General features: G+C 36.8%; 1 protein-coding gene across 2 annotated transcripts in view; it reads left to right on the top strand.

Annotated features, from left to right (window-relative positions):
- The window catches only part of RFX3 (regulatory factor X3), a 127,634-nt gene that overhangs the window by 80,716 nt on the left and 25,775 nt on the right, over window positions 1-21,143 (top strand). Inside the window, exons 4-5 of one of the 2 annotated variants that reach the window (XM_054179028.1) lie at window positions 7,227-7,485; window positions 15,605-15,679. In XM_054179028.1, coding sequence (XP_054035003.1) covers window positions 7,227-7,485; window positions 15,605-15,679 — 334 coding nt within the window. The remainder of the gene's footprint in view (window positions 1-7,226; window positions 7,486-15,604; window positions 15,680-21,143) is intronic. The other variant, XM_054179029.1, reaches the window with a different exon arrangement.

Genomic DNA, 21,143 nt, shown 5'->3' on the forward strand with positions numbered 1-21,143 from the left:
TTGGTTTGTGTCAGTGTTGGGATACATGGCACTTCTCCTTCTTCCCACGACTTATGATATAGAATCTCCAGAGACTGCAGCAATGTATTGACTGTGGTAAGCTCTTCCCCCAGTGAAAGACAAAGGATTCTGTTTTCTTTAGTTTCTATGAAGCTCACTATCAGCTTTAGGACCACAGGATTATACTAAAATCTTAAAGGAGTTTGAAGATATTGATCTGTTGTGTAGACTTTCTTGGCCTTTATACATCAAGATTTTCTACCATATTGCCATAGCATTATCATGACCACTAGCTACTCTGCAGGTGAGTAATAGTGTATCCTGAAATATTTACTTTCATCTATTGTTTATCATGTATATTATATGAAATAATACTGTATTTAATTAAGTGCCATAAAAAGCTAACTTTCATTTCAAAGATGACTGTGGAAAAAAATACATGCCTGCCTGCTAAACTAATTGATAAGGTGATCCATACCAAGACCCAGAAGAGTAATTCTGAGGTTATTACTTAATGAGTGAGATAATAAATAATTATGCTATTTGATTGAATTGGAATTACAGAAAAATAATGAAAAAAAAATACTGAATGGTTTTCTTGTTTGAATTAAGATGATATTCTTATACAGCCACTGTAAAGGGATGGTATTATTTGAGTTTAAAGCATAAAAGGTATACATCTTAAAAGAAAAAATAGATTTATGTGCATTTTTCTCAACATCTGAATTTTTCAAGTAGGTGCCTACAGATAATGACAAGAATGCAGTAGTTAGTACTTATTTTGCAAGACACAGAAAAGTTACTGGAATATAAGTTAAAACCTAGTTTTAAATAAACACAAACTACTCTTGAGATTTGAGAATAGCTATTTAGAATAGAATAGAATAGAATAGAATAGAATAGAATAGAATAGAATAGAATAGAATAGAATAGAATAGAATAGAATAGACCAGGTTGGAAGAGACCTTCGAGATCATCATATCCAACCTATCATCCAACACTACCCAATCAACTAAACCATGCAACCAAGCATCCTGTCAAGCCTCGCACTGAACACCCCCAGTGACGGCGACCCCACCACCTCCTCAGGCAGCCCATTCCAGTGGGCAATCACTCTCTCTGTGTAAAACTTCCTCCTAACCTCCAGCCTAAACCTCCCCTGACGCAGCCTGAGACTGTGCCCTCTTGTTCTGGTACTGGTTGCCTGGGAGAAGAGACCAACCTCCGCCTCACTACAACCCCCCTTCAGGCAACTGTAGAGAGCAATAAGGTCACCCCTGAGTCTCCTCCTCTCCAGGCTAAGCAACCCCAGCTCCCTCAATCTCTCCTCATAGGGCTTGTGCTCCAAGCCCCTCACCAACCTTGTTGCCCTTTTCTGGACACGCTCCAGCAAGTCAACATCCTTCCTAAACTGAGGGGCCTAGAACTGGACACAGATGCTCTCCATTTATCAATCTTGGAAAGAGGAAATACATTTTTTGTTTTGTTTTGTTTTGTTTTATTTACTAAAACCTTTCAACAAGGCAGACTTTTCTAAGACATGAATAAACCCTGCATGTCTGTAGGTGATAGTTTCTAGGCAGCTATAAATATGGGAAAGGTAAGTCTGGCCCATGACCACTTTCTCAAAGAAAACCTGAAGACATGATGAGCCTATGTAGATTACTGAGATGATAGGCAGGTACACTGATTTGTAGTAGTCAGTGACCAAATTCACAGATACAACTGGAATAAAGGATTTCCCATGTGTATGTGTGCATGCTGAAAACAAGTGGAGGACAGCAATGAGGTTTACTCTTTCTCTGGTGTGTTTTTTCATTTGTCTCCTTTCTTCAAAGAGTCAATGTTTTGAAGAGACGAAAGTTCAGTAACATTAATGTCTGTCATCTAGCACAAGATACTGCACTTAATTTGTGTAGTAGTGATGGCAATTACTGAACTTAGAAATTAGTTATTTCCTGTTTCATGTGCCCCAAGATATATTTTTATAAGTAACTTTATTCAACAGCTCCATGTGTTTTATTTCTAGCGCTATGCTTTGCAAATAATTATGAAATGTGTGCAGTAAGGCATATTAAATGATGCCTTAAACTATTACAACTTGCAGTCCTACTCTAACTCATGCTGATCTCATTAACTTCAAGTGTGTAATTTCAGCATTGGATATTTTCTGGGCTTGCTTAAGCTAAATTCACACAGTGTCTGACTTTGGATGACTTGCTCTCAGGTAATCATCATTTAGTTTCCACAGCCTTCTGGAAACTAGTATTCTGCAGCCCAACTCCTTAGACTTAAAACTTAGTAACTGGTGAACTTTCTAAGGCCATGTTCTAACCAACACAGTGTTTCAATAGGAGGAACTATTATATTTTGTTGTTTATCTTATGTCTCAAGCCTCAGTGTATCACCAAGGCATTATAATAAAGAGCCAGAAGATTCAAATTACTGCCGCTGTTGAAGAAGAGCTAGAAGTGTTTTTACAACCTTAGCAATAGGAACTGAATATGTGATATATGTCAGATTATTTAAGAAAGTATGCATGTTTGTTCTATGAGTGCTATCAAGAAGATAATTTTCTTATTTCAAGTTGTCCCTTGTGTGTGTCTAAATGACATCATTGTATCTTCTGTCTGGCTGCAGTTTTATGTTGATGGTCATGTTATTCTATGCAATGACCTTAAAACCTTTCAGTTACTGCTTTCCAAAACACCATCTCATCCAGCTGCGTTTTTAATTTCCATATGAATTAGTTTGTATTTTAGTTAAGTTAAAAGGCTCTTTGCTGGGTTGCAGTTACTATTGCATGTAGTAATAATGTTTCTTCTCACTTTTGATTACCTTGTTGATATTTGTTGCTAAATGTTTGCTTAATCATCTTCAATAACCAGATGTTCTAGAAGAACCTGCTGGTCATTGGAACAAAGGGGAGAGTGCTTATCTTGGTGTGTGACCCATTGGTGTACACCAATGATTGCTTTTGATCCATTGATGTGAAGTACTGTTACAAGCAGTTCTGATACAATAAGTTCTTATTTAGAGACCTTGCAGGTCTAAATTGCATGACATGTCATACAGATCCAAACAAGGTAAAAGAAAAGGAGCATTTAATTTTTCTGTCCTTATTCCACACCAAATCTGTGACTACCTTTTCTTGTGAAATTTTGAACCTTCTCCAGGGCTTGCATTGCTTCAAGGAACCGTCTTCAATTCCACTTATACCAGTGAGATTTTTCTTGCAATTTTTGGACAGTCTTTTTACTCTAACCTTTTCTGGTTTTCCTGTCAACAGTGGTCTTGTCCTTTCATTCCCTCCCTTACTGATACCTGACATGATGCCAAGTCTTTCTTTCCTCTTTTGAAAAAAATGACAGTGTTCAGTCCCTTGACAATTATTTGCATGAACTGTTTTGCCTGAGATTTCATCATTACATTTCCCGGGGATATGGATGATAAGCAACCTATACCAAAGGTCTTACCTTACCACAGTCAAACAGACCTTCCAGCCATATAACCACCTCTTCCACAAGGAAGAAGGGACAAGTTATTAGTTGTTGAAAACTCACTTCTAAAGGGAGCAGAGGGCCCAGTATACTAGGTTGACCTACATCATAGAGTCTGTAGTCTACCTGGACCCCAAATCAGGGATATTGTAGGAAACTCCCCAGTCTGTCACGAGCATCAGACTACTACTCACTACTGATCTTCTAGACGGTGGGGAGGAGGCTGCATCCCATAGTCTGAGGGGAATGAAGAGAGACTACAAGGCCTTGGGATGGGTGATGAAAAAGTCTGGGGTGCAAGTTATTTTTCTCTTCCCACCTTCCAATTGCAGAGGATGACATAGGATAGAATAGAGGGATCCAGTCCATAAATACCTGGCTCCTTGGCTGGTGCTACAGACAGGGCGTTGGGTTCTTTGATCATGGATGATTTTATAAGACAGCAGTTCATAATAAGCGGGAAGCGTGTTCTTGCTGGGGGAAAAGGGTTCTAGGACAAGAATTAGCAGCACTCATTCCTAGAATTTTAAACTATATTCAAAGAAGAATGAGGTTGTACTGTTTGTACCAGTGGGGTGTTCTAGTATTAAGACCAGAAAGCCTTCCACCACCCCTAGGGTCGGATCAGCATGTTCAGCTTGCTCCTTGAAGTGTCTGTACATGAATGCGCACAGCATGGGGAATAAACTGGAGGAGTTAGAAATCTGTAAGCAGATGAGGGGTTATGATCTGGTGGCAATTACAGAGACCTGGTGGGACAGCTCACATGACTCACCTGAAGACTGTGCAAGGCCTGGACAGGCTGGAGAGCTGGTCAGAGAGAAATTTAATGAAATTCAACCACAACAAGTATAGAGTCTTGCATCTGAGAAAGAGCAACCCTATGGACCACTGTAGGCTGGGGGGATAATGTATTGGAGAGCAGCTCTGGGGAACAGGACCTGAGAGTCTAGGTGGACAACAGGATGATCTCAAGCCAGCAATGTGCCCTTGTGGCCAAGAAGGCCATTGGCATCCTGGGGTGTATTAGTGTGGCTAGTAGGTTGAGAGAAGTTCTCCTCCCCTTCTTCTCTGCCCTGGTGAAGCTGCATCTGGAATATTGTGTCCCGTTCTGGGCCCCTCAGTTCAAGAAGGACAGGGAGCTGCTTGAAAGAGTCCAGCACAGAGCCAGAAAGAGCTGAGGGAGCTGAGTCTTTTTAGCTTGGAGAGGAAGAGACTGAGGGGTGACCTCATTAATATTTATAAATATGTGAAGGGCAAATATTTAGAGGACAGAGCCAGGCTTTTCTCAGTGATGTCCAAGGATAGAAGGGACAGTGGGTGCAAGCTGGAACATAGGAGGTTCATAGAATTATAGACTAGTCTGGATTGGAACGGACCTCCAAAGGTCATCTAGTCCAACCCCCTCTGCAGTAAGCAGAGGCATCCTCAACTGGATCAGGTTGCCCAGAACCCTGTCGAGCCTCACCTTGAATTATCTCCAGGCATGGGGGCTTGCCAGGCACATTCCGCAAGAATGTAAGGAGAAACTTTTTCACTCTGAGGGTGACAGACCACTGGACAGGACTGCCCAGAGAGATTGTGAAGTCTCCTTCTCTGGAGACATTGAAAACCCACCTGCATATGCTCCTGTGTGACTTGCTCTAGGTGATTCTGCTCTAGCAGGGTGTTGGACTAGATCTTTCAAGGTCACTTCCAACCCGTAACATTGTGTGATTCCTAAATTTTTGGCTGCTGCACAGCACTTCACATTTCATAAATTGTGTGATTCTGAGACAGATGCAACACCAGCTTTGCGAGTGGTTATCTTGCTTATCACAAGATAAATAGTATTGTGGTGGTATCACAATGATGCCTTGTCTTGGTAAAACAAGGACCTGCACGATTCCTAAGCACAGAAATAGATTATTACAATGCAAAGATAACTGATTTTAATTCCCCAAAAGAAATATTAATAGATCATGTGCTTGAGCACTGGTTCCTAAAACTGCTTTCCTTTGTTTTCAGTAGACTGCAAGACATTTCTCTTAAATTAATTTCAAGTTCCATGCACGTGATCTTGAGGCATCTGAAAAAACTTAATAAGCCAGAAAAAGTTTAAGTAGCTTAAGGTGGGATGACAGCATATAAAATAGTGTAAGGCATATGAAACATTCAGGATTTAAAACTAAAGTTCTGGAATTTCTTAAAGTCGCTGAAGAGGAAGGGAAAAACTGTTGTAACCATGGTTAATATAACAAAAGTTATGACTTTGGCTAATGATAAGCTGCCGTATGTTTTTCAGCAATTTAAAACTAATGATTTTCTAAAGCTAAAGAAGGAATCATTGTCTCTTGAGTCTATTGTTTACTAATTAATGAATCTTGTTTTCATTAAAAAAAAAACAGCAAACCAGCAAACAGTAAATTGCTATGACCTTTTCTGCATATTGATAGGAAGCTAATGCTTGTTATGCATAAAGATGAAAAAAAAAGCAAACCTGAGTTCAAATTCCTGGATAGATGTGTTAATTACTGGCTTACTGCATAAAACATGGATGCTTCTTCGTTGTGTTTTTGGACAGGTTTCTGATTTATTTATTTACTTGTGTGTGTGTGTATGTTGAACTTGTTTAGTTGCATGGTGTTCCATGATTTTGTGTTTTGTTCGATTATACTAAAGTTGAGACATTCAGAGATTAGGCAGCTCTCTGTTTTCTCTGAATCATACTACTTAAAAAATATACTTGCTTGGACTAAGTGCATTTCTGCATATGCAAGTGCATCTCCAAGTTAACGGAGAGCTTTGAATTTGAAAAAGGTGTTGCCTGTTGATTACAGCAGTATTACATATGTTTATGCTTAAATAAGAAAATTACTGGGTTTGTAAGCTGAAATTTTGACGTTTCTATTACCATACTTGGCAAGATACAAAGCCTTGCAGTCACAAAACTGCAATAATATTTCCTATAGTATTTTCTAAGCAGTGGAATTTGGCCTTGGAAATAATGAATGCTATTTACTTAACAGTTTTGACATAAACATTACATAGCCAAAAGCAATTTTTAAAACATTACTGTAGCATACTTTTGCTTCAGTGATCTTTGTAACCTTTTTACAAGTCATAGTTCTGTTTTGGTTTTATTTCTTAAGTGCAGTTTTTTCATCATAACATGAATTCTTGTACAGTTTTGAATTTACCCAGTCAAAATAACTACATTTCCCAAAATAAGAGTGAACTCAGAATTTCAAACTTCAGAAAAGAGCTTTCATTAATTTAAAAACAATAGATAACATGAGATTCTTGAATATTTGACTCTCTTGGCTGACGTTTGAATGAACTGTTTGTAATTTTGCAGCATGCACAGCATGCAAAATGTGCAACATCTGACTAAAATTCAAAATTCCGTTGTCAGTTTTAGAAAAGTTAAAATGGAGCTTTATAAATTGCTTTGAGATATGTTGATAATTGGATGAGCACTTTCTCCCTGTCTCTGCAATTTTTGTTATATTTCCCTTCTCTTCTCCTCTTCAGGTAAGACCTGACAAATTTTTCTGTACATTTTGGTGGATACTTGGTTAAATATTGACACTGAATTAGTTATGTAGTGCTTTGACTTTATTAAATGTTATTCTCTGAGGAGGCAGGGATTGTTTGTCAATCTTACTTATTTTGGTTATAGCCATTTCCCTCAGCTAAATAAACAATACAAATTATTTCTTTTCCTTTTGTTTTCTTTTCTTGAAGCCGATCAACACCTTATCCTTACACAGAAACTCAGATGTACAGCCAGAACACTGGGGGAAATTATTTTGATACTCAAGGAAGTTCGGCACAGGTGACAACAGTGGTCTCATCTCATAGCATGGTTGGCACCGGAGGGATTCAGATGGGTGTCACAGGAGGACAACTCATTAGCAGCTCAGGAGGGACCTATCTGATTGGCAATTCAATGGAAAATTCTGGTCATTCAGTGACTCACACAACACGGGCCTCACCAGCAACAGTAAGTATTTCAGACTGATGCAAAAACTTTGGGACAAGTTTTTTTAAACACACATATATTTTTGCAAGCTGACAGAGTTTTGTGGCAGAATCTGTAGCAGTATTATGTTATCAGAATAATTATGACATTTAAGTACTTCTTTTTGTAAAAGAAGTAATGACTATCTACATATATGTAAGATGCAGGAATAGGAATTCTGTGAAAACTCAAACATGAAGGGAGACCTCTCCCTTGACATCTTGCAAGTATTTACTTTTCACCAGTTAATTTTTTGTGTTCCAATAGTATCAGTGAGTGCTTTGGGAATGCTCATATAATAGTTTGTCGAAGCCAAATATTTTTCATATTTTGTTGTATTTTTTTCCTGAAAATATAAAAAAAACACAGTGTAGTTGAGTATAACTGTGTTAGATGTATGTTAAATGATTACAGAATAGGTATCCATATGTGCAACCCTGCCTTTTTTTTGTTTGCTCAATACCAGTGTAGGCTCTGTATTACATTTCAGTCTTTCCAATTGTTCAGATTATTGAGAGTACTACCTTTAAACAATTCATTGTTACTTATTTATGATGTCCAAAGTATTTTCTAGATTAAAATCTCACTGTGGAATTGTGTTACAATGCTATGGGAAGATGTATTCTGTTAAAACTGTTCTGAACACTTAAACAGAGAACACTATAATCTTACTCTGTCAGCCCTTATATCAATTAGGAAAATGGAGTTATACCTAGTGTAGCTTCGCTGTGAAGCCCTAGTGAATACTTTACCTAATTTTTCTGTGTATTCTGGTCTGAGTATAGAGATTTGGAAGTAATGGGGAAGAGATTTTTGAAATATTAAGTAGGAAGATTTGAAAAATACAGTGAAGGAGACAGAATGTCATTAATAATAGAAATTGTCAGTACTCAAAAGGGCAATGAAATTAAGGGACTTTATTTTTAGGACTAATGTAATGAGTAAAAATCTGATATTATTCTGTTTGGAATGATTATGAATGTTTATGATAGCATTGGATGATTTAGATGACCTGATAAAATATTTAGGTTCTTAATGTATTTAGTATAGATAAATATAAGATTTTTTTGTACCATGTAAAAAATTCTTTAATCCCAAATGGCATAGTATTATTTTCTGAGAATAAAAAAAAAAGTCATAGTCATGAATAGTATAAATATCAGTAAGATAGTGGGAGCTTTCATCTAGCAACAGATTTTTTTTGTTTCTGTTAGAAAATAAAAATGAGTGTGTACTAACATCTGCATGTATTTTATATACATTTAATTGAAAAACAGATTTTCTGGAAAGCATCTTTCCTCTTTAAGATTAATTTAATTAAAATCAAGACTTTAACTTGACTGTTTTCTTTTTTCATTTAAAATAGTCTCTCCTTTTACTTGGGATGGAATTTTCCACCTAACCTTATGATTGCCAGGCACAGACAAAGGAAATAGTTTTCTATAGACATAAGTATGCAATAAGTCTTGTAGGTGGGATGAAATTTGAAAAGTGGCATTTGTTTAAATACTTAAATGGCAATTATATTTGTAAGTTATCTTAGTTGTTTTTTTTTTAATTGTTCTACATCTGAATACAAATATTGCCTGTTTCAGAGGTTGTGCTTGTTTTCTCCTTCACTGAATAAGAACAAATGCATTTCTGTGTTTTGCATATCATGCTGTACATTTTGTTCTATTCACTGATACCAGAATTCAGTCACATGCTGAACAGTGTGAAATCAAGTTAGGCCTAAATGCATCCAGTAAACACAAACTGTAGTAGGCTTATTTTGAAGTAGTATGTCATAGAAGTACTTGACTTCTATCAGAACTCAGTTCTGCTTTGATTTTTTTTGCCAAAACTGAAAGTAAAAAAGCATCAAGTCTGTTTTAATTTTACTAGAGGTCATCATTACATTATGCTAAAGAGAGCAATGTAATATTTTATTTGGATTGTACATTAGAAGATAGAGCTTGTTTCACTTGTGAGCTTCATTTGATCTTCACCATCATTTGACCTTTACCATCATAATTTGGAGTCATCAAAATAATATGTATCCAGGCTGGTTTGCTGGTATAATATTTGAAAAATATTTTCAGATTTTTAGTTAGTTTTGTGAATATTCCTGTGTAGACAAAAATATAGACATGAATAGGCATACATAACAACATGTGGTCATCATAAGCTCTCTTTACTTTTGCCATAAAGACAATAGTTCTGCTTCCTCCTTTCAACTGATAACTTTGTTTTGTTGTTACTCACCCGCACTGACCAATTTGTTACCTTATGTAGCACATAAATTAATTGCATTATTGATACCATGTGACTCTGATACATCTATCTAAGGTTAAAAGAAACTAATAAAATGGTTTCAGGTTAGAAGTCAAGTGTATAAAATAAGTGTGTTATATTAACTGTATCTTAGATAAATGAAACTTTCAAATCTTATTTACTTTTCACCAGATATAATATTTGGTTTATGCAGAATTCAATAACAGAGAGTCAGAGACATTTTAATTTAAATCTATCTTTACCTTTTTTCTTCATGGCTTAATAAAATTCGGAGTTCTGCTTTGGGTTTAATAAAGAGCTAATATTTTGTTTGTAACATTTAATTCATTTTAATTTCTGTCAAAGAGAGCAGTCCTGCTTGAGGTATTGCAGGCAATAGCAATGTTTTTATAGCCAAACTACTAAGAACTGTGTTCTATCAAAACTATTCCAACATAAAGCAGTTTATTTTAATATACCTGGAAAATGTTTCTTAGCATTTTCTTTACTCATTTCATCTTCATTGATTTCTTTGCTTCTTCCCTTTATATCTTTTGCTGGCTTATTAAACTATTTCTCTACCTACTAAAAAGTTTTTTTTTTTCACTAGAACAGGAAGATATTCGGATTATGAGACGTTCTAAGATATTAGGTAGATAAATAGCTTTCCAAAATGGCCATTTTCATATCAATATACATGAAATGGTCAGAAATAAATTGTGTTTGCATTGAACAAGTTACTTACTCTAGCTGTGTGTCTGTTTGAAATTAATTTGCATGTTGAAACCTGTGAGAAAGAGTTGCCTATTTGGTGTATGAAACAGTGGCCTATATGGTTTATTGGCAGCTGTCATTAGAGAAGGGCAGCTGTATTTAAGAGACTAACTAGAACATTGGATTACCATGTTAATAACGAAATCTAAATCACCTTCCGAATTTTTTCCCATATCTAAGGACTGTTCTTGTCATCAAACAGGACGATCTAATCCAACATATCTAATAATATCACAACATTTAAATTTTCATATTTTTTTTAGTATCCTTTTAGTCTTGTTTTCTAACAAGCTTTATGATTTATCTCAAATTACAGTTGTCGTTCATGAGTCATCACCAACCATAGAAGGTCTCTACTCATGTTATTGCAGAAATTTATCCTATTTCACTGCAAATCCAAATATGCATGAAACATGTAACTTTTCCACCTCCATCTACCAAATTGCTGGGTTTTTTTAATTTAGCTGGATCCACTTTAGCATAAAGAAAACTATTTTTGATTAAATTGAAGATGCACACCTGTTTTTTTGCCGCAAAAGATTGTTAGATCCTTTGGTCTGACCTTACATCATTCTTACTTCTTCAACTGAGCACAGTGACCTCTTTTGTGGAAAAAAAGCATCCATTTGCGGATACAAGAAGGCAGATAATCAGATAATCTTTTTTTCCCTTCTTGTAAAAGTGTCATAAAAATGGTTCATCACTGTGACTGAGCTAAAAATGTTTCTATGGTATGAATTGCCTGGAGGGGAGGGAAGCTTAGAGGATTCATGATTCTTATGCTTTTATTAACCTCTGCCTCCAAGACTTCTTCAGCTTTGGTTTCTCCTTTAGAGCTGTGAAGCACTGTGGCTTCCAGAGATTTAAGTGTATCAGTGTGGCCAAAATAACTTGTATTTCTCTTCCCCTTTGAGTGCCTTGCTGCTCCATTGTAGTGTCATGAGTTGAGATTGTGCCATTTTCATGAGACAAGAAATGAGGGGAAAAGGAAGAATGATCCTGTTAAGGTCAGCCATACCTACCTGCATTTTGGTGTTACCACCCTATGCTCCTTGTTTCTCTTTAGTAGAGTCTGGCTTCAGCTTTTAGTCATTGGCTTTTGATGAGTTTTGTGCATGAAAGCCCAGTCACCCCTTGAAGATTGTTCATAGATTTGGCAGTTGAGTATGTATTCTGGTGTTTGTGTATCAGAAATCACAGTATCACAATATCACTAAGGTTGGAAGAGACCTCGAGGATCATCGAGTCCAACCTGTCCCAACAGACCTCACAACTAGATCATGGCACCAAGTGCTATGTCCAATCTCCCCTTGAACACCTCCAGGGACGGTGACTCCACCACCTCCCTGGGCAGCACATTCCAATGACGAATGACTCTCTCAGTGAAGAACTTTCTCCTCACCTCGAGCCTAAACTTCCCCTGGTGCATCTTGAGACTGTGTCCCCTTGTTCTGGTGCTGGTTGCCTGGGAGAGGAGACCAACCCCTTCCTGGCTACAACCACCTTTCAGGTAGTTGTAGAGGGCAATGAGGTCACGCCTGAGCCTCCTCTTCTCCAGGCTAAACAATCCCAGCTCCCTCAGCCTCTCCTCACAGGGCTTGTGCTCAAGGCCTCTCCCCAGCCTTGTTGCCCTTCTCTGGACACGTTCAAGTGTCTCGATGTCCTTCTTAAACTGAGGGGCCCAGAACTGGACACAGGACTCAAGGTGTGGCCTAACCAATGCAGAGTACAGGGGCACAATGACCTCCCTGCTCCTGCTGGCCACACTATTCCTAATGCAGGCCAGGATGCCATTGGCCTTCTTAGCCACCTGGGCACACTGCTGGCTCATGTTTAGGCAGCTGTCAATCAGCACCCCCAGATCCCTCTCTGTTTGGGAGCTCTCCAGCCACTCTGACCCCAGCCTGTAGCTCTGCATGGGGTTGCCATGGCCAAAGTGCAGCACCCGGCACTTGGACTTGTTAAATGCCATCCCATTGGACTCAGCCCATCTGTCCAGTCAGTCAAGGTCCCTCTGCAGAGCCTTTCTACCCTCTAACTGACCAACATCTGCTCCTAACTTGGTGTCATCTGCAAATTTGCTGATGACTGACTCAACCCCCTCATCCAGATCATCAATGAAGATGTTAAAGAGCATGGGGCCCAGTACTGATCCCTGGGGGATGCCACTAGTGACTGGCTGCCAGCTGGATGTGGCACCATTCACCACCACTCTCTGGGCTCCGCCCTCCAGCCAGTTCCTAACCCAGCACACAGTGCTGCTATCCAATCCATGGGCTGACAGCTTAGCCAGCAGTTTGCTGTGGGGGACGGTGTCAAAGGCCCTGCTGAAGTCCAGGCAGACTACATCCACAGGCCTCCCCACATCCACCAGACGGGTCACCTGATCGTAGAAGGAGATCAGGTTGGAGAGGCAGGACCTGCCCTTCCTAAATCCATGTTGGCTGGACCTGAGCCCTTGGCCATGCTTCAGGTGCGCAGTTATTGCCGCCAAGGTAATCTGCTCCATCACTTTCCCTGGCACTGAGGTCAGGCTGACTGGCCTGGAGTTTCCAGGTTCCTCCATCCGACTCTTCTTGTGGATGGGGCCAGTTTCCAGTCATCTGGGACCTCACCGGTGAGCTAGGACTGGAGGGAAATGATGGGGAAATGTACCAGAGTGTTGTTGGAAACAGTTTATTCCAACGTAGCAGTACAATTACTGATTTAAAAATACTGTAATAAGCACTACAGTTTTTATCAAAAGATACAAAAATTAGTATTTTTGAATCCTTGAGAATAATTTCTGTTAATTCTTTTTATTTGAAAATGCTTACATTGGACACAAGATGACTTGTTATTCATATTGTTATAACATTAATGGCATGGAGGCAGCACCTTTCTAAAGCCCTGGGGTTTTTATTGTTTCTGATTAAGTACACATTTGTTCTAGCAAGGCCACTCTACTTCTCCCTAAAGCTGCCTTGCCATCAATGTTTCCAAAATTTAGTTTTAATAATAATCTGAACAAGACTTTCCTTTTAGTTTCTCAATTCTGATTTTCTAGTCTGAGTAACTGTAGTTGTTTCCATATTTCCAGTTATGGATACAAAGGGAAAAAGTTTAGAGTCTGTTTGAAGATTTGTAATAGAGATGAGGCATAAAAATAACTATGGTCCAGGGGAGAAATGGTAAATGGATCAATTTGACCATATGTTTGAGAACTTCCAGCAAGGAAAATCAACATGGGCAGCAAAGTTTCATTTGAAAATGCGGCAAGGAGATAGTAACCTGGCCTAACCTTCAAGCTTGTGTTTTTGTTCTTTTTTTAATCTTTGTTTGGGTTGTGGGTTCTTTTTGGTGGGTTGGGTTGGTATTGGTTTGTTAGTTTGAGGAAGGGGTGGAGGGTGGGCATGGTGTGTGTTTGATTTTTAATTTTTCTAGCCTGTCTGTGATCATTAGGCTTGCTTTTTTCCCCCTATGTTGACTCCATATATTCTTCTGTAATCCCTAGGGAACATATTATTTTCTAATGAATAGTATATTTTTTATATATGAATACTTTATTATATATATAGTATATTCTAATGAATATACTATGTCATGACTAATGTCTTACACACACGCATATATATATACACTACTGGAGGTGTCTCTTTGCAGCTGATATTTTGACCAGTATCTGTTACGTATATTAAACTTGGATATTGCATTTATTAATGAATCAATATGGGGGCCAGGCCTGGGGGAGAAAACCTTTTTTCTAAGATTTTAAGACTTAACTAGCATTCTTGTAAAGTCGGCATATGTTGAATACAATGCTTACTTTGCATCTTTTTGTATTCTTTCTGCATATTTATAGTTCTTCAATTTCAACACTTTTACAAGTTCCTCCGTTCCCTCTCACACTCTTCCCTCTCTCTCTCCTCTCTCCCTCTTCTTTCCTTTCTTCCCTCCTTTCCTCCTCCCTCCCAAAACAGGAAGTGATTTCTTACAGATATTACAACAAAATAGTTGTCAACTGCCCTATGAAAAAGGGACAAGCTAATTTTACACATAAATACATTTTTCTGTTCTGCTAGACAGGCACTGAATTCATCCACTATTGATAAATTTTGCTACTAAAATTACAGCTATGACTGTGATATCGAAGTAGGATAAGGAGGGCTCATTAAAAATGATAAGTGTTTTTTTAAAATGTAAGTGGTGGTTTCCGTTGCTTTAATTTTGACCATTTAATGTAGCTAATTAATTGTATGCCTTTTTCTTATTGCACATCCTGTTGTCTTTGTCTTTTTTTTTTTGTTGGTTTTGCTCTTTTATCTGCCTAGTGAAAGTACAGTTAAGTTCATTTCTTTTCTCTGTCATTATCAAATTAATAAAAATACGAAAACAAGAAATACTACTTTGTATTTTAGAAGTGCTGTGTTTTGTTTTCCTTTTAAAAGACAAAATTATCTATACTTCCAAAGGCTGGATCCTGCAGTCTATATAACTCCTGACTTTCCATGTACTCTGGGGGTATTCAAAGGGTTCTGGCAGCAGTCAGGGTGATGGCCTGTCCCAACAGAGCTAATGGTGGAAACCTATTGAATTATTTGGGTTTGGGATTTGATTGTGTGATTCCATAGAGCTGAAATTTTGTTTCTAATTCAATTCTTTTTGCAAGCTGTACATATCTCTTTCTAATATAGTTGGAGATAAAACAAATGGAGGCCTTTCTTAAAATTCTTTTAAAGGATTTATTTATTTTATTATTTTATCAATTACATTTTTGTTCAACCGGGGTTACTCTTCTTTCAGTGCAGCTCACCAATAAATATGGTTATTTGATTTTGTAAGCAGGTTGGAAGGTACTGTGGACTTTGAGGCTGCAATCCCACACTATATATGCAAGTGAAATGCCTTTCTGACCTCATTGGGGAGGTTTGTGTTCACATGGACTCATGAGCGAGGCCTTTCAGTAGAACATACACCCAAGACAGGAATAAGGCAGGCATTGCTATTGATCTGTAAGCAATCTGTCAAAAAGTCTCTGATCAGGCTTTTTTACTATCTTGTCTTGAGTCCTTTTTTTAATGACATCTATTATCAGATTGAAATGGCGATTGAGACACTGCAAAAGTCTGATGGTCTGTCCACTCACAGAAGCTCTCTTCTCAACAGCCATGTAAGTTGTCTCTTCTTCACATACAGTCTCTCTTGCTTGTTCTGCATGCTTAGCCTGCCTCTAAATGTTTTATTTATTTTATTACTACTTTTTGCTCTTAGCCTTCTCATCTTAGTTGCTTGTAATATTCTACTACATCTCTCATGGCTTTATTTTGTCAGATGAAATGTCTTTCTGGTATATTGCAGAGTGTTACCTGTTTCCTATGCTCTACACCTGTTTTAAGACAAGTTAACACATTTGAATGTTTTGCGGATTATAGTGTGAATGTCAACATAACATTCAAATAATTCTAAATTAGCCATCTTTTGACATTTTACATAAAGTTGTCTACAAAGCAAAGTCTGGGTACCCTATATTAATTTGGAGGCATGTGAACAGGAAGAGAATTAAAACCCAGCATTCCTAAATAATACCTTTAGGTTATTTTTAGGTATTTCTTAATTTATTATGAACAGAGAGTTTATTATGAAATTACTTACATAAGAATCCTTACATAAGATTCTTATGTCCTGGGGGGAAAAAATGAAAGCATTCATTTGATTTAATGTAAAGAAAAATGTCTCACACAGCTGCCTTTTGATTTCTTCTTACTCTGCAAATCTTACAGTCAAGAATTTTCTGTAAACAGAGCTGCAAGGTATCTGGGTAAAAATATGATCTTTGAATATAGTGATAAATCCATTAGGTGTAACTTTAAATTGAAGGAAAAAGGCCCAGAGTTAATTTTAAACTTATTATATAAATAACAGTATTACTTTGTAAGTTGCTAGTCTTTTTTGATTTATTTTTTTCTTTTGGTATTTGTGGGTTTGTATTTTGAATTTTTGCCATACTGATAAGTTTGTATTCATCTTACCTCTTTTTTCCTTCTCAGCTTTACTAATTACATAAGTTCAAATTCTCATTCTACCAATGGAATTTAAATATGACTTGTGCTCTTCATGTAAGAATATCATGGTGGAGGTTTTCCCTCAGAAATAAATTTTTTATTTGGAATTGGACTTGGGATTTCTTGTGTATGAGTCTGGTTATGTCAGAGTCAAAACTAGAAAATTTGTGGAAGTTTTAAGCAAAGTGGTTTGTTTTCTTCTTTAGAAAATGCCAAAATTGAAAGAGGAAAATAGTATTAGAAATATTATAGAAAATGTTACACAAAAGAACTTTCAGATTCCACCTTGGATTTTCATAAAATAATTGCTTTGAAGATAAGGACTATATTATTATCTAAGTAATAATCAATGGTATTAGACAGACAACATGAAAATTGTTATTTAAACATACTTTTCAAAGGGACTACAGTGCTTTTTTTGACAAAATGTTAAATTATTGTTTAATCCTATTATGAAGTCAGAATCTTTGTGTAAATGCAAGAAGAAGTGCAAGTTAATCTGCTATGCCCCAGTAAAGTATGTTCTGCTCCTTCCTGGTACTATGTTCTGTTCACAGTGTGTTCCTGAATAATTAGATTCACAACCAACTGTGAAAATTTATCATGGTTTTTCTTTCTTGACTGTGAAGGCTTTTTCAGAATTATTCTAATAGGGACATTTCTTTGTGAGGGAAAAAAAAATCCCTGTCTGTATTTTTGTGGCAATCAGTTTTTCCCAGCCTTGATCATTTCAGAAGAAGTCAACCATCTCAATCAAACTTACTGGTTGTTTTGTCCATATTTAACACAATGCTTATTCTCTTTAAGCTCAAGTGAGGACAATATGGAGGAACTAATGATTTGGCATTTAGTCAAATAATTTGGTCTAATAGACTTTAAAATGTAATTCTAATGTGTATTTTTAATTAGCTTTCACTTGGCAATCAGTATATTAATTTGTGGGAAAATAGCAGTTTGGAGATTGGGATTCTTATCCTTCTATGAGATTTTCTAGGATTTTTTGGAAGGGGCCTAAATTCTTTCCTCAGTTGCAGTAATTTGTAATTTTTCTTCTGTTTTCTTTTCTTTCCAAATTTGTTTATGCATGAGATTGACTTACTAATAAATTAATAGTTGAATGTTATAAACATTGCAACATAAATGGAGGCGCAGTCAATTTAACAGATCTGACTCTATGTATTCCATAACTTACCCCAACTCACACATACAATGTAGTCAGTACTATTAATTAAACAGCCAAGATTCAAACATGAAAAGCTCAGTTGTAACATTGTATTTCATCTTGATAGAAAAACATGGGGTTTGTAAGTTGCTTACGATAGTGTTATAATGTTTGGGTATAATTTTCCTCTTAAACTCGTATGTTAACTGCACTTTGCCTTTCAGGATATAATCTAGCCAGTAAAGACTTCAAGCCTTTGCTACTAAGTAACTCCACCAAGAAACATAAGTCCTTAGGTTGTGCTTATCTTTTGATTTGAACTATTTGATGTTGAAATATACAAGTTGTGATTTAAATAACCTCAGTTAGAAATTCATACAATTAATGAAGTTCACTTAAATGATTCATAGTAGGTTAGAAGCCATCTGGAAGAAAATATCTGTATTGCTACATATAGAATTTGATTGGAAAATGATTCAGGTTTTCTTTGTCATTATATTGTGATTGACAAAGTTTTTCCCTTTGGGAAAAACAGATATACTTCATTCCATATATATTCAGATTAATTTATAGATTTAGTAATATATGACAGAAGTTAATAAATTTGTGTAATATAAACACAGATGTAGTACTAGATTTTAAGACAAAATGAAACAGGTGAACGATACATTTCTTTGTAAGCTCAGACAGGCTTATGGCAGGTCAGTAGTCATAAGTTAAATACATTCAGATGAAAATTAATATTTATAATTAGAGATTTTCTTCAGCTTTATTTCAAAATGGCAGATGCTCAGTTTGGAAGCACTTGGGGTTGGCGTGTTTGTGTTAGGTCTTTTAAAATGATGATTTGATAACTAATACAAAGATGACCAACTGTACTTCATTTTGTGTATTTGAAATGCAAAATTAGGTGCAAACTAAGCTACAAATTTTATGTCTTAGAAGCATTTACATCTTAGTTTTCTACAGTTTTCTGGAGCTTATGTTTAAAAAACATGGAAATGTATGGGCTTGCTTTCAATAAAAAGCAAATACAGTGTTTGATCTCCAACGAAGTTTGTATTAATATTTTCCACTGTGTTTGTGAATTTTTCACTGTGAAAAAAACATAGGTATAAATTCAATATTTGTTATAATCTGTACTTTAGTATGTAACAGCTTTGTGATAAAGCAAAGGTCAAACCTGAAACACTTAATGGCTATTGCACACTAAAATATTTGTGTTCTTTGAATGGTAAGTTCCAGTAAACATTGATGAAATAGAATTTGTTCTCTGCTCTAAGTTTATTATTAAGCTTTTATTGTTACATAATAATTTGTGTTTTGGTTATATTAGCTACTGCTCTACTAATCTAAATTGAAAATAATTAGACATTTGTGCAAGTACCTAGCTCACCAGAGTGCAAATTTGTAGCAAGTCTTTATGATGATTTAACGTACACACATCAAACAAAAGCTCAGCTGAAGCCAGTCAGAGAAGCAAATGAAGCTGTATTTTACAGGCAATAATGGAATGCAATGAATATGTACAAAAATATACAGGATTCACAATATTATACAGGTTTTTACAAAAAGCAAACAGCACAGAAATCCTCCTTGGACAGGAGCCTTCCACCTCGCCTCCCCCCCAACCTCTTCCTCCTTTTTCCCCCTAGTTAATTAGAAGAAAAGAGAAATGTTAGAGGGGTTTTTAGTTCGTTCACATGTGTCATTAGAAAGCTACTAATGCCTTCTCTTCATCCACAGCAGGATCTTTTTAAACAGAAGTTCCCTCACCAGCAGAGGAATCTTGCTGATCTCCCCCATCAGCTGTTGCATCCGCCTTACTCCTGCTGCTCCTATCTAAAGCCACTTCTTGCTTAATTAGAGCTGTGTTTGAATTTACAGCAGGCTTAACAGAAGCTGACAAGGTTTTGAGACAAAACAGCTGCTGTAAAGGACACTTCCGGTCCTGCCGATAAAGAAGGAAATGTTTTTACCTCTCTAATGGCTGCTGAGGACATTGCAGCTGCCATCTTAGGTGCTGCCCCTGGCTAATTGCCAGAATCACTGATAGCCCTGTTCAAAGACACCTTACTGATAACCTGTTTAGCTCTAACTGTTTCCCCTATCTCCTCATCACTAAAAATCTCTGGATTCGAGTTAGAACTGCTCCTCCTATGTCTAGGTCTGCATTTAAAAATGAAACAGGTCTTAGATACCCTCCTTTCGCGTAGCAGAGCTACTGACAAGAACACATTAATTATTACCGACAGCAGGATTACACACACCGAATAAATTACTTTTGGATCCCAGCCATTACTCAGAATGACCCTTTCACCTACTGGGATTTTGAACTCATGGATTTCAATAGGCAATGTTGTGGCAGTCACATTCCCTATTCTTAAGCCAAAAGAACCCAAAAAATTGATCACAGAGAAGCTGAATTTTATATTTAAACCAAAGGTACAATTTATACATCAGGTATCTCCCTAATTTATCACACAAAATTCTGACAGCATATTTGTACACAACAACACTTAAAGCAGAAAAGATCAAATGCCAAAGAATCCAAAACACCTTCATGTTGTTCCCCTGATCTGAGCAGAAATAAATCAAGCAAATCTTGCCCCACATCTAGAAGCAAATTATTTTGTGGAGTGTGGTGGTTTTACCTACACACATCAAACAAAAGCCCGGCTGAAGCCAGTCGGAGAAGCAAATGAAGCTGTATTGTACAGGCAATAATGGAATGCAATGAATATGTACAAAAATATACAGGATTCACAATATTATACAGGTTTTTACAAAAAGCAAACAGCACAGAAATCCTCCTTGGACAGGAGCCTTCCACCTCGCCTCCCCCCCAACCTCTTCCTCCCTTTTCCCCCTAGTTAATTAGAAGAAAAGAGAAATGTTAGAGGGGTTTTTAGTTCGTTCATGCTTATCTCTAGTTTTGCTAGTAAGACTCCTTCAGTGAAGCAGCCAGCATGCCCCCAGAAAGACAGAAGAGACCAGAATGAGGAAAGAATGTGAGAGATGCTGCTATGGTACATCTCACATCTGACCAATGAAATTTGTTTAGAACAACCTTTTTTTCCTTTTTATACCCAACTATTTCAGCTAAAGAATTTGCAGCTATCTTTCTTGAAGGCACAGCCTGAAACTATCACAGTCTTGAAGACACAATGTTCTTAGTTTGCCATTTCACAGGATAATGAAATTAAATCCAGAGTTCTGGTAAGATCTCTGATGCAACCAAGTTTGAATATTCATACTGTAGTATTTTAGTATGAATAATTAGGAAAACAGTGAAATAAAATTTTAAAAAATAAATTGAATTTGTGGATCATTCAAGCTTATACCTAAAGGAGAATTTCAGGGAACTGAAACTATGGCAAGTACTGAGGAAAGATAAGGAAAATGTTAGC

Source organism: Dryobates pubescens, chromosome Z, assembly GCF_014839835.1.
Source record: "Dryobates pubescens isolate bDryPub1 chromosome Z, bDryPub1.pri, whole genome shotgun sequence".
Taxonomy (NCBI): Eukaryota; Metazoa; Chordata; class Aves; order Piciformes; family Picidae; genus Dryobates; species Dryobates pubescens.